We start from the raw sequence: 14867 nt of genomic DNA on the forward strand, positions 1-14867 counted from the left end.
CGCAGGAATCGGCCATTTTTCTAAAAAATTTGTATCTTTTTTGAATAGAGAATTTAGACATCAAGATCTGAGTGCCAGGTAATGCACACAGTTGTTGGGCTGTCACTGCTTCTAGGCTCTCAGAAGACAGAACTAGGAAATATATGTATGTGTGTGTGTTTATTTCTACATTTATAAATATTTCTATGTTTATATTAACTCATACATATTTTAAAAACCCATGAATTCATACTGATGCTTCTAATTCCAATCTAATACCATAGGAAAAAAAAACCCATAATTTTTAATTATGATCTTGAAACTATACCAACTACACAGGGTCAAAGTCATTAAATTCTCCACGTTATAGAATAGGAGCTAGAAGATATTATGGAACTGTATAGTGCCAGTAATCTACTCATCTACATACTAAAAAAATTAACTAGCCACTTTCTATGTACTGGGTATTTGGTTAGGAATATGGAAATAAAAAAGATTTTGCTCTGTCCTTAAGCAGCACAATAAATTAGGGAGGCACCTATCCTTAGCTACCTCTGGTCACAAAAGCACTTGTGGTCACTGCAGAGGCGGAATAAAGTGGAGGCCTGTGTCAACAGTACATGCGGACAGCAGCGGCATCTACAGAAAGCATGGCTTACGTGCATTGGCTTATGCAAGGACGACTAGGAAAGATGAGCCGCTAGGCAGCAGCTTTGACACAGGTAATAATGAAACTTCTTTGAAAGTCAGAGTTTTTAATTACTTTATTAAACATTATATTCAGTGTAAAGGCTTTAACCATCATAATCACCATGATACAATATATGCATATATATGTAAAAAATACCCATTGAACATGCTTTAAGAAGTGTAGTGTGTGTTTTGAAATCTCTGCAACATGAAATAGAATTTGATATAAAAAACCAACTAATCAGAAGCATGAAAAACAGTATGTTTTAATAAGAGCCTATTGCTGATTCTGGAATAACTGTCGCATGCATGTCCCTGGTCATGTTGGACTTCTCCTTCAGTTTTGACTGGAGTAATGTGTGTTCCACAACACCGGTCCTAATGTCCATCTGAATGATTTCTTGCTTCAGTTTTGTTAAGCTCTGTTTAATCTTCACCAAAGGAGCTACAGAATGAAAATAACATGGAATCAAAATGTTCATTGGAGTATCAGTGTATTACAGAATTGTATGACATTTTCCTCACTTTGTCTTAAGCCAAAAACAGGGTTAAAAACACAGCCAACAACTTACTGACATTCACATAGTTTTGGCTGTGGCATTTTAAGCACCTGAGATTTTTAGGATGGAAAATGATGCAGTATTTGATGTACTAAGGCTGAAAGTTCTTCCTTTTATAGGGGAAGAGCTGCTAAACAGGTGTTTAGGATGTGTTCAAGATGATTTTATGGGCCAGTACATGTGTCTGTAGGAAAAGTGGATACAAACGGGGAAAGGGGGAAGAGAGAATTACCTTTGAAATATAGAATGGGCCTATTTAAAACATATTGCCAAAAAAGCCCTACGCATCCCCTTTTTGTAAGATCACTCATTATATATCATTAGAACTCCAGAAAATCTTTCTGGGGCATAGAAAAGCCTTAGGCAGTCACCACTGGCCCATGTGAAAGTAACCAGCTCACAATGGAGGATGATTACAGAGGATTATTAATTCTTCTCTATTTGACCCCTGCCCAGTCAAGTCTACTGGGGAGGGGGGAAAACAAAACAAAGGTCACCACATCCCTGCCTAAGTGTCATTTGGGCACATACTTAGTGCCCTTTCATACATAAAATGGAAAAATGAAGCTAATTTTATGAAAACAGAATAAAGCATTATTTTTTTTAAATTGGCATAGCAAAGCACATATTTAAATATTTCCCCATTCTATTTTTGAATCAATACAGTTTGAATTTAAAAAAACCCCTAAATTATAGTAAAAAAAATTATTCTTCTCAGCTGATTTACAAGGAAAATAGTATACTGATTATCACACATCATTTTTGTACCATGTATCTCTCTTCAAACATGTAACAAATAATTCATTTTAAAATGTAAAGTCCCTATTTATTAGTACTATTTTGTGTGAATAGGTTTCTTGAAGAGCTATTTTTCTCTTGCTCGGTTTTCATCCTCACAACCAGCGTGTACTCACCACCGTCAGTCATGCTGCTGCCCTTTTCTTCCATCTCTTGTTTCACCTTTTCTAATTCTTCTGTCACCTTCCATTAAGAAACAAGTTTTTATAAACACTGAATATTAATAAACTTTCAAAACTTTTGAATGATGTATTGAGAAAATTTAATTTAGATATTAGACATATATAAAGGGGAATAAAGATATTAGGAATATTCTGGACATTATTCAAATAGTAAGATAAAATACGCAGATATACAACTCTTTTTATCTTCTGAGAATGCTCTTAATGTTAAACTTCACCAAGTTACTTTCACATCAGATTTCTCAGGTTGTGGTATAATAGAATAAAAAACAATCAAAATTGTTTCAGGCCCAAGGCACTCAAATCTTGCAATTATCTCATAGCATCCACCGTGCCATTCTCTAATGATTAGTTATTAATTAAAATGGTATAAACATCCTAAGAGATTTTGGATTTCTAAAGGTTTTCTAGGTACTTTCTTAATATTATATTATAGTTCTGTAAGAGACTATATGTCACCTTTTCCTGTACAGAACACTGAAAAAAAAGTTTATATCACATGCTACATATAAAAATGTTCTACTGCTTTATCCAAACCATGAACTTTTCCAAAGTCCAAGAGACATACAGTTGTCATACTGGTACTTACCTACACTCCATGTCAAGATTATACTACTATAGACTCTATTATTAGCAAAAATTCACAACCAGCATTAATATAGGTAGAAAATATCATCTTTAAAAAATTGAAATTTTTTTATGTGATCTAGAACTAAGCTATAATTATTGTAACTTAGTAGGCTTTATTTTTATCATACTGGTGAGTAAAACCTTCCCTGGGAATAAAGTGCTCATCCAAGTAAAGCAAATTAATTTTTTTCAGGCACCTGAAACGTTACAAATGGGGATAACTATCTACTCCAAAAGAACTAAATGGTTCCCTGGACTCCCTTCAAGTGTTAATTTACCTAACATAAGTGAGCACTTTACTTCTACATACCGTTTTATTTGCCTAGAAGTACCACAGTATTAGAGTCTAAATATTTCTAATGTTATATATTTAGTATTTTAAAATAACTATTTATTCCTCAAATAATCTCTATAAAAGAAGCTTAATTCTTTCCTGTCAAAACAGGAAAGTTTGTGACAATTATACTGGATCGTAGCCAAAGATCATCTTAGATTTTAGTCCCAAATTGCTACTGACCTTGTTTCAAGGCTTTTTTCTCCCTCAGCCCTTCGGAGAAAAATCAGAATATATATCAGGTCTTACCTCTCTTGCAAGATCATGAAAATAAATGCAATAATATATGAAAATATTCTACAAGTTCTCAGAAGGAGGAGGTTATAAGCCATTCCCAATTGTGGACAGAGAAATACTCAGTATCACACACAAGTCACCAACAACAATCATTAAAAATAAACCTTATATCTTGCAGACTAACAGTAAAATTTGTTATAGATTCCCTAAGCCAGTACTTTACTTACTATTCTCTATATTAATTATAATTATTATGTAAAAAAATAAAGATTAAGGAAGGTTTTAAGTGTGCGAATATTATAAGCAGGTTTTATGTTGAATTTAATACAGCAACTTCAGGCATCTTATGGAAACAGGAAATGTATGAATAAATAATTGATTCATTGATAAGAAAATTAGGGATTTTCTCCTAAAACAAATGATTTAAGGCACAGGAAGCAACTGAGATAAGCAGTATGGACCATCTGCCAGCTCTACAGGGCGAGGGCCCAGCTGAGGGGAGAAGCACAGCGAGAGCAGGGTGTGCACCTCGGACAGGAGTCTGGTCCTTTCAGTTACTCCTCCGTTTCCCTGCTGGTATCGTTCCTTTGCCTGAGGGGAAAAACATTTTGTTTAATGACAAACTCAAAACAGAAGCAGATTACTTAAATATGACCTCTTTGTGTTTGTAATTTTTGCATATCATTTTATGACAACCCCCCTCCTCGTTTGTGAATACATTTGTGTAAGTGACATTTAACTGCAGCTATTTTATGTCCCTATTAGGCACCATGTATTTAACTAAAGCACTACAGAATGATGAACTACCTTAACCTTCATAACTGACTATGTAACTCGCATGGGCATGGTTCACAATAAAAACTGTCCTCAGTCATTCCTAAACAGTTTAGGAGAGTGGCTCTTGGTCAATCTAATTTGCATGCCATGCAGAGAAAATCGGCTCTAAAAAAAGAAAAATCAATCAAAGTAGAGCATCAGGCTCAGCAATTAATAAGGATTAACAAGCGGTATGACAGTACAATCAACTGGAATATGTTCTTGAAAACGAACAATTATTTAACATTAATGTTAGACATATATGGTGGTTTTAATCAGATAATTTTATAGCATTTTTAAAGTAAAAATATTCATGAATAAATGTGTATATGAGGGAACAATAAACAAATAATATAATAAAAAAGTAAAGATTACTTTCTTCTGAAAGTACAGAAGTATCTGAAATTTATTTCCACTTTTTTCTCCTACTAACTTTGCCTGCTGGAAGAAAAAAATATGCCTTCAACTGATGTTTGTAAGTGTCCTTACTAGTCTTTAACATCAGGAAATAGGGAACAAAAATCCCAAAGGAAAGCCTTTAGATCCCTACCCCTGGGATAGAGAATTGGTACTTGCAAAGCCTAGTGGTTTTATTTTATTTGAATGAAAAATTTGACTCATTTCATTAATTAAACTGCTTGTCTCTGAATGTGTCTTGCTTTCATGTTCCAGAAACAAAATCAGGTGTCCTGATACTTTGTTCCTACTCTGAGCCATGTTCGCCAACAGTACATACCTTCACTTACTTAAATCAAATGAAAAAGAGTATTTAAAGACTCCTAGGAGATAATAATTTCTATTACATGTAAAATGGAGATAAGTTTACTTGGCTCGCTTGGCTTCCTAAAGTGGGCAGAGAATCGATGTGTTGTTTATGAAAAGCATTTCATGATTCTCAAATGAAAATTGTTGTGTCAAGTTTAGGGTTTAGGGTCATTAATTAGAATCCATGAAAATCATTCTTGAATTACCTCACTCAGCTGGGCTTGAGCTGCACGGTATTCTTGAACCAAGTGCTCAAGCTGATTGTTGATGTACTTTTCTCGGCTGCCAATCTTTTCCAGAGTCCTGCTGATTTCATTATGGAGTTTGTCCAAAAATCCCTAAAAATTCCATAGGATTTTACTAGATAAAAGAACTCACAAATAAATGTCTCAAAAACAGTTAAAAATGGGTTAACTCTCTCTCAATCCATTCTACAAATGATCAACCACATGTGAAAAAGAAGATAGTTTGAAATTTTCAATAGCAAAAAATGTCTATGATGAGAAATATTTTAAGGCCAGGCATGGTGGCTCACGCCTGTAATCTTAGTCCTCTGGGCAGCCAAAGCAGGAGGATTGCTTGAGGTCAGGAGTTCAAGACTAGCCTGAGCAAGTGTGAGACCCCCATCTCTACTAAAAATACAAAAATTAGCCAGGTATGGTGGCGCATGCCTGTACTCCTAGTTACTCAGGAGGCTGAGGCAGGAGGATCGCTTGAGCCCTGGAGTTTGAAGTTGCTGTGAACTAGGCTGATGCCATGGCACTCTAACCCAGACAACAGAGCAAGGCTCTGTGTCAAAAAAAAAAAAAAAAGAAATATTTTATTCACACTTTATAGAACATTAAAATAAAAATGTACCTGGTAGTATTAGTCAACTCATTTGTCATTATGCGTATCTACAATTTATGTGATTGTAATTAGCTTTATATATAGTTTACAAAGCATATAAGGGAATAACATAAATTTCTTATAGCACAATTCAAAGATGACTGGAATATCTCAGTTGAAAGCAGATCCCTAAACCTATAGCCCTAGCCTGGGACCCAAAACTTCTCCCTTCTTCCTTTCCTTCTTTGTGGCATCCTCCAAAATTCCCTATTTCTGGCAGGGCAGCAAGCCTGGGGAAGCTGTACATCTGGGCATTGCTGGCCTGGTGTTCTCTCATCCCTTGAGATTCAGAGAGGAAAAGAATAATGAAATGTTTCTCATATAAATATATTGATAGATAGATAGATACAGTTTTTTTATAAGGTAGCTTTCTTTAGTTGGTTTAAGTGTTAGAGCTGTTGAAATGTGATATGGTACATTCAATTAGTAAGTTCCTAAAAGGCAAGAATTGTATCTTTTAAATTTCGTGTTCTCCCATAATACATATTCTATGGATGAGTAAATATATATTGTTTTATCTGAAGCAATTCACATACCTTGGTCTCCTTTAAAGCAGATTCAATTCCACTTTTGTGCTGGTGCATTTGGTCAACGTGGATTCTCCAATCCTACAGGCATAAGAGCATATAGGAACAAAGTAAAAAATACTACATTTCCTTCTGTTGTCTACTTTTTGTGAAGTTGTATCCTTTATCTTAATTACTTGGGTTGTTGCCCTATTGCAGGGAGGAGAGTCCTATGTATAGCTTGCAATCAGATTATAAAGAAATATGTGTAGAGCACTTTAGGATAAAAGGTTCTAAATAAATGTAAATTATTTTATGTGTTCACAGAGTTATGTCTGACAATTTGAATATAAATTATTCCTGCACCGCCGGTAGTTAATATTTATGACTACCCATCAGAATGAGAAAAAATTCTAATTACTAGAAAAGAAATACTTGTTTAAGCAGTAACAATTATGTTTGCCAGAAGCAACTCTGAACTCAAATATCATATATCAAAGGTTAGTTTTGTACCTTAGAAATTAAAATGGGACCCTCTTTTTCTTCTTCTTTTGAGTCTCTTTCTTAATAAAGTAAGTCTATAATGATTATTGGAGTTCATGTATTTTGAAACATTGTCTACTACTACTAGACTGATTTGAATTCGTATGCATATATGAAATCTACACCAACATTTTAATTTTTTACAAGATATATTCAAAATATTCCAGTTTACATTACTACAAAGTAATAATTTTAAAAGACTTGAGAAATACCCATCAGAAGAGAAAAATACGGTAAGTTGAAGTGATGGAATTAGGACATTTCTTAATTGCTCGTATCTGTTTGTATACCTTGATGCTTCACTTTGCTATCTACACTATTTCGTGAAGAGAAAAATATTTTGTGAATAGTCCCATTCTACCTGTTTCTTAACTTTAAAACGGGGTAGTGACTACAGGGTAAGAAAAATCCTAAATAATATACTAAAGCTACAAAGAACCTCAGAAAGCATCCAGTCTCACCCTTGTAATTTTACAGATAAGCAGAGGCCTGGGTGACAGAAGGGGGTACACCCAAGGCCACAGAGGTAGTAGTGTACCTGCATCAGAAGCCAAATGTACTAGTTCCCACACAACACATACTGGCAGTTCAGAGTTAAGAAAAGGGGCAACTGGTTATTTGACACTAGTGAGGGTGCTAGAGCAGAAAGCAAATCAGTACTTTCCTTTAACCTTAAGCATTTTTCTGTCTCATGAGCAAAAAGTATTTCAGAATGGGAGAGCTGGAAAGAAACTTAGAGATCATCTACTCCTCCATTTATCAATCATCTAGTACAATGTTTTCATTTTACAGTTGAAGGAATGTTCATCACCTGTGACTATGAGTAGAAAGATTTGGCAAGGGAACAAGGCCCCTCTAACTTAGCTAGCCAACACTGAAACAGGAAGGAGAAGCACGTAGCTGGCCGCCTGTAACTGGACCAAATATGGTTCAGCCTCAAAATGGAAACCTATTTAAGACCAAGGAAGCATCTTTATGAAAGAAAATGAACCTAACCAGTATCATAATATTATTAAAATTTTGAAAGAGTACTCATCCTGTCTGGTTCCAAAAAGAATTTCAGAGGGCTTAATAAATACCGGGCTCAAGTATTTACATGTCTTCCCAGTCTTCCTAATAGCCTCTGTTTCTGTCTTTGCCTCTGTTTCTCTCCCTATACATGTATGTAGAAAGACACACACACACACATATACATATACACACATATATATCTATACATATATAGCTTTTTATCTATTGTAATGGATGTGTTTAAAATAGTTTTTGTTTTGCTATTTCTACCCAGCATTATTTATGAATAGATTTTTGGTATGTAACAACATTCAAAACATTTTGAGAGAAGCAACCATTCTGGATTCATTGATGTATAACTATGATAACTTACATTGATGTACAATTCCATGGAGGAGCTAGTATTTCTGTGGAACCTGGAAGCATGAGTAGCATTTCCACAGGCTGGAAAGGAAGGGAGATGAAGGGTATCCTAGGCTGAGGGAGTACCATGAAAAAAGAAAATATATAGAGAACAAGTAGCCTGGGCTGGCTAGAGTACAAAACACAGAGTTCTTGGGGTGGGCTGGGGAGGATGGATCATATGGAAATAAAGGGGAAGAGGAGGGTTAAATCCGATCAAGGTCTTTGCCTATTACAACTAAGAAGTGTGGATGTTATCATACTTCATAATCCAATCACACCAATTATGGGGAGTTAGTAGATATTTCTGGTTTCCATTTTAAAGATAAGTTTGTGTTTTGAGGAAGTTACAGAGTGACGGACTGATTAGAAAGGCAAGAGACTGAAGACAGGTAGAAGCCCAGTTAGGAGGCTGTGGAATGGTTCACATTGCATAGATTAGCAGGATTTGAAATAAAGCAGGGCTTATAAGAATGGAAGGGCAGTGATGGATTCAAGGGACATTGCAGAGGTAGAACTAGCAGAACTCGAAGACTGACTAAGGGGAAATATGAGCATGGGGTGACTGAAATGGAGGTGTGGAAGTGGAGAGAAGGTGTCTTTAAGGTTTCTAGCCTGAGGAAATAAGGGGATATTAATGCCACAGTGTAACAAGAACAGAATAGCTTTCAGGGAAGTCAGAAATACTGAGGAATTTGGGTTTGGACTTATTAAATTTGATAAGCCACTGGAACATTTGTGTATTCTTATAGACCATTAAAGTGGAAAGCTAGTAATGATTTATAATTATCTGCCAGGCAAATCTATTTGTTTTGTTAAAATCTAGATGAACGCATTTCCTGATGTACAGTTCAAAAAAAAAAAAGAGCCTTAAAAGTGTTCTTACCCTTTAACCCAACAATTTCACCTCTAGAAATTATTCCTAAGGAAATAATTGGGAATACATACAAAGATTAACGTACAAGTTCTTTGTAAAACAGCAGAAAACTTTCTAAATATCTAACAGTAGAGAACAGTTTAAACAAATTTTGTAAGGTTCATTCTACTACTAAAAATAACGTAGTAAGATACCATTTATATAAAGCTCAAAGCCAAGCAAAACTCAGTAATACATTGTTTGGAGAAACACATATGAAAACACTAAAAAGAAAATTCTGAAAACTGTTTACAAAAAAAATTTAACAATAAAAAGAAGGAAAGAAGCCAAATGATAGTATGCAAACTTGAGGACAGTGATTACCATGGGTGGAATAGGGTGGCAGCAGGCAATACACAGGTAACTTCAAGGGTATTGTAATGGTTTAGTATTCAAGTTGAGGAGTGGGTTTGTTTTATTATTGGGCTACATAATTACAGATGCTCCTCAACTTTTGATGGGGTTACATCCTGATACACACATCATAAGCTGAAAATACCTTAACTAGAAAATGCATTTAATACACTTAGCCTTCCAAACATCATAGCTTATAGCCTAGCCTAGCCTACATTAAACATGCTCAGAACACTAATATCAGCTTATAGTTGGGCAAAATCATCTGACAGAAAGCCTATTTTTTTTTCTTTTGAGACAAAGTGTCACTCTGTTGCCCCGGCTAGAGTGCAGTGACATCATCATAGCTCACTGCAACCTCAAACTCCTGGGCTCCAGCAATCCTCCTGCCTCAGCCTCCCGAGTAGCTGGGACTAAAAATGTGCGCCACCATGCCCAGCTAATTTTTCTATTTTTAGTAGAGACGGGGTCTCCCTCTTGTTCAGGCTGGTCTTGAATGCCTAAGTTCAAGTGATCCTCCCGCCTCGGGTTCCCAGAGTCCTAGGATTACAGGCATGAGCCACCACGTCTGGCTGCAAAGCCTATTTTATAACAAAGTGTTGAATATCTCTATAAGTTATTGACTATTGTACTGAAAGTGAAAAACAGAATGGTTGTATGAGTCCTTGAGGTACAGTTTCTGCTGAATGCATATCACTTTAGTACCACCGTAAAGTTGAAAAATCCTATCAAACTATGAAAAGTTGGGGACCATCTGTATATATGTATTGCATATTACATATATTAATATTAAATATTAAAACATTAAATTCATGGTCTCAAAAAATATTTAATTATTAACAAAAATGCATGCCAACAACATATAGTACACACATATAGAAAACACTCTCAAAAGAGTATATTCATTAGGTGTTCAATTTAGTAAAAATTAGTACTTGCATATATTGGAATGTGTGTATGTATGTGTGTGTGTGTATTAAGAGAGCGATTTGAATATGGATGCTTTAAAATTTGTTCTTTATCCTTCTAAAATTTTCTAATTTCCTACACAAGGGAATTTTGTCACTTTAATTGTCAGGGGAAGAAAATATAATAACCTTCTAGATGCCCAAGAAGTTCTTAAAAGAGGTTTAATATAGTTATAGTAGAAAATAAATATAAATGATTATAATTGTAGCATTTTTAAAACATGAATACAAAAAGGCAAAGTAAATAGCTTTTAAAAAACTACAACTGAGACAGTTAAAAGCTTTACAAAGGTTTGTGGTAAGAATGGAGAAGTGGTGGGTTTTAATGATATGTAAGGACTTGAAATGTATCTGGATGCCTGAAATAAATAACATTAAAAGGCACTGTTCAATGATGATAGCACTTCTTACATTGGTAGAGAATTCATTAGGTTATAATGCACTTTTATATAACTTTTCTTATTTGACACTTATAAAGGTTTGGAGAGAGAAGTAGATATTGTTATCCTTTCTTATTCACTTTTACCTTCCCTGTAAGAGGGTTAGGAGATGTGCCGGCTGGTTGTGGGAGGAGTATACTTCCTTGCTCCATTGACGCTGACCTTTGCTATGCGATTCTCCAGTAGAATGATGGTGGACACAGTGTATGCCGGGACTGTGCAGAAGCTGTCAGAGGCATCCTCCACCAGCTCTCTTGCCCTTTATTTCAGCCATGATCATGAGCATGTCTCATATAAGGGCTCTCCTTTCAGCCTGGGTCTGAGAGTAAGCAACGTGGAACCCAGCTGGAGCAGAGCTGCAGCTGAGCCACACATCAGCAGATGTGTATCTTGAGTGAGAATAAATGTGTTATTGTAATTGACTGTGTTTTGGGGGTTGTTTGTTATGTGGAAAAATTAACTACATATACATACTTTATAGTGAGAAAAACTAAGAATCAGATAGGCTAAATGACTTTTCCAAAGTCTCATGTCTGGAAAATGAAAAGCAATTCCAAAGCAGTGCATTTTCTACATATTTTATGATGATTTTCTTTGTGATAAGATGAACTACCAAAAAGTTTATAAAGCAAACTAAGAATTCTTTTTGTTACGTATCAAATGAGTCTGCATGGGCCACTGAAGTCTACTGTTCACCTATTCCAAAGTGCTCTAAGTGTTAATTAGGCATCATTTCTTCTCTCTATTGAAGATGAGTGCTTCACCTAATCTTGCAAACTTTCTCTCTCAATGGAATTGAGAAGACTAATAATGACATAGTATATCATTTCTTTAGACTTTCTATTTTTAAAAATCCTCTCCTACAAAATATCATGTATCATTCTATCACTTCTGAGGTAAACAGCAAAGGTATTATTGTAACCATAGTCCCCCTCTCCCCACTGCAAATTCTTTATCACCAAATTATATTATATATCTCCCTTTTTAGTAACTGGAGAATTGTGATAAAGTATCTGCAGATGGTGATTCACAGTATACCATAAATAAAATGTATGAGATCTAGTTGCAGCTGTTAAGGCAACTGAAAAGACTATATGGATCTCTGGGTTTCTACAGAACAACAACCTAAAGATTTCCTTTGCATATGCAGAGACACTGTTTCTTTGTCTGGATCTGCAACTCAATGCTTAAAGCTTCTCTCTGAAACCACCAGGAGAGACTAAATCATGAGCTAGGAATGGTAAATGGAACTTAGATCTGTGTATAAGTTTCATTAATTTGCTACTTGTAAAATGTCAAGCTCTTTTTTTTTAAAACCAAGTTTGAGCTTCTTTATATGCGGAGAGGCACAGTGCTAAAGAATTCTTTTTTTTTTTTTTATTTTTTTTATTTTTTTTTATTTTTTATTTTTTGTTTGTTTTTCAGCTCATCAAGGGGGTACAAAAGATCAGGCTATATACATTGCCCATGCCTCCCCATCCCTCCGAGTCTGAGCTTTAGTTGTGTCCATTTCCTAGACAGTGCACATCACTCTCATCATGTAGGTGTGCACTCCTCCCCTCCCCCCACCCCATCCCCCCCAGAGAGAACTTCAAACGTGTCCATTCCCCAGGCAGTGCGCATCGCACTCATCAAGTAGGTATACACCCATCCCTTCCACCCAGCCCCGACCTCTGTCCAATACCCAATTGGTGTGAATCCCAAATGTGCTCTCAGGGAAACCAGTTTGCTGGCGAGTACATGTGGTGCTTGTTTTTCCATTCTTGGGATACTTCACTTAATAGAATGGGTTCCAGCTCACTCCAGGAGAACCAAAGAGATGCCATATCGCCATCATTTCTAATAGCTGAGTAATATTCCATGGTATACATATACCACATTTTGCTAATCCATTCATGAATCGATGGGCATTTGGGTTGTTTCCATATCTTTGCGATTGTGAATTGTGCTGCTATAAACATTCGGGTGCAGGTGTCTTTTTTATAGAATGACTTTTGTTCTTCTGGGTAGATGCCCAGTAATGGGATTGCTGGATCGAATGGTAGGTCTACTTGAATCTGTTTAAGGTATCTCCACATTGCTTTCCACAGGGGCTGCACTAGTTTACAGTCCCACCAGCAGTGTATGAGAGTACCTGTCTCTCCACACCCACGCCAACATGTATAGTTTTGGGACTTTTTGATAAAGGCCGTTCTCACTGGAGTTAAGTGATATCTCATTGTGGTTTTGATTTGCATTTCCCTGATGATTAGAGATGTTGAACACTTTTTCATATGTTTGTTAGCCATTTTTATATCTTCTTTTGAAAAATTTCTATTCATGTCCTTTGCCCACTTTTTGATAGGGTTGTTCGATTTTTTCTTACTGATTTTCCTGAGTTCTAAATAGATTCTTGTTATCAGTCCTTTATCTGATGTGTAGTATGCGAAAATTTTTTCCCATTCTGTAGGTTGTCTATTTACTCTTGTGACTGTTTCTTTGGCTGTGCAGAAGCTTTTTAATTTGATCAGGTCCCATTTATTTATTTTTGTTGCTGCTGTGATTGCCTTAGGGGTCTTCCTCATAAATTCTTTGCCTAGGCCAATGTCTGTAAGAGTCTTACCTACGTTTTCTTCTAGAATTCTAATAGTTTCTGACCTAAGGTTTAAGTCTGTTAACCACCGTGATTTGATTTTTGTGAGGGGTGAGAGCTGTGTGTCCTGTTTTAGTCTTCTACATGTGGATATCCAGTTTTCCCAGCACCATTTATTAAATAAGGAATCTTTTCCCCAGAGTATGTTTTTTTCTGCTTTGTCAAAGATTAGATGGCTATATGAGGATGGTTTTATATTTGGATTTTCTGTTCTGTTCCACTGGTCTGTGTCTCGGCACTTGTGCCAGTACCAGGCTGTTTTTAGAACCACAGCCTTGTAGTAAAGTTTGAAGTCTGGCAAATTAATACCTCCCATTTTGTTTTTATTGTTTAATATTGCTTTTGCTAAACGGGGTCTTCTCTGATTCCATACAAAGCGTAAAATTATTTTTTCTATGTCTGTGAAAATAGATGTTGGTAATTTAATAGGGATTGCATTGAATCTGTAGATAACTTTGGGCAGTATAGACATTTTAACAATGTTGATTCTACCGATCCATGAGCATGGTATGGTTTTCCACCTATTTACATGTTCTGCGATTTCCTTCCTCAGAGTTTCATAGTTCTCCCTATAGAGGTCCTTTACTTCCTTAGTTAGATATATTCCTAGATATTTTATTTTCTTTGTTGCTATTTTGAAGGGTATTGAGTCCTTAATTTGGTTCTCCGTTTGACTGTTATTGGCGTATATGAATGCCTCTGATTTGTGTGTATTGATTTTGTATCCTGAGACTTTGCTGAATTCATTAATCAATTCCAGGAGTAAAAAGTCAAGGATGCAGGCCGGTCGCAGTGGCTCACGCCTGTAATCCTAGCACTCTGGGAGGCCGAGGCGGGTGGATCGCTCGAGGTCAGGAGTTCAAGACCAGCCTGAGCAAGAGCGAGACCCCGTCTCTACTAAAAATAGAAAGAAATTATATGGACAACTAAAAATATATATAGAAAAAATTAGCCGGACATAGTGGCGCATGCCTGTAGTCCCAGCTACTCGGGAGGCTGAGGCAGTAGGATCGCTTAAGTCCAGGAGTTTGAGGTTGCTGTGAGCTAGGCTGATGCCACGGCACTCACTCTAGCCTGGGCAACAAAAAAGTCAAGGATGTGGAAACAGCCCAAGTGCCCATCAATCTATGAGTGGATTAATAAAATATGGTATGTATATATATATACACACACACAATGGAATATTACTCAATTACAGAAAACAATGGTGATCTAG

The 14867-nt window shown here is 36.0% G+C and overlaps 1 protein-coding gene across 1 annotated transcript in view; it reads right to left on the reverse strand.

The window, feature by feature from the left end:
• Positions 1-517: 517 nt before the first annotated feature.
• IFT57 (intraflagellar transport 57) overlaps positions 518-14867 on the reverse strand; it is a 61891-nt gene continuing 47541 nt past the window's right edge. The window contains exons 7-11 of the mRNA XM_069472577.1: positions 6416-6487; positions 5198-5329; positions 3939-4001; positions 2144-2210; positions 518-1114 (exon numbers count right to left, since the gene is read on the reverse strand). Coding sequence (XP_069328678.1) covers positions 936-1114; positions 2144-2210; positions 3939-4001; positions 5198-5329; positions 6416-6487 — 513 coding nt within the window. The 3' untranslated portion in view covers positions 518-935. The remainder of the gene's footprint in view (positions 1115-2143; positions 2211-3938; positions 4002-5197; positions 5330-6415; positions 6488-14867) is intronic.

Source organism: Eulemur rufifrons, chromosome 7 (genome assembly GCF_041146395.1).
Source record: "Eulemur rufifrons isolate Redbay chromosome 7, OSU_ERuf_1, whole genome shotgun sequence".
Classification (NCBI taxonomy): domain Eukaryota; kingdom Metazoa; phylum Chordata; class Mammalia; order Primates; family Lemuridae; genus Eulemur; species Eulemur rufifrons.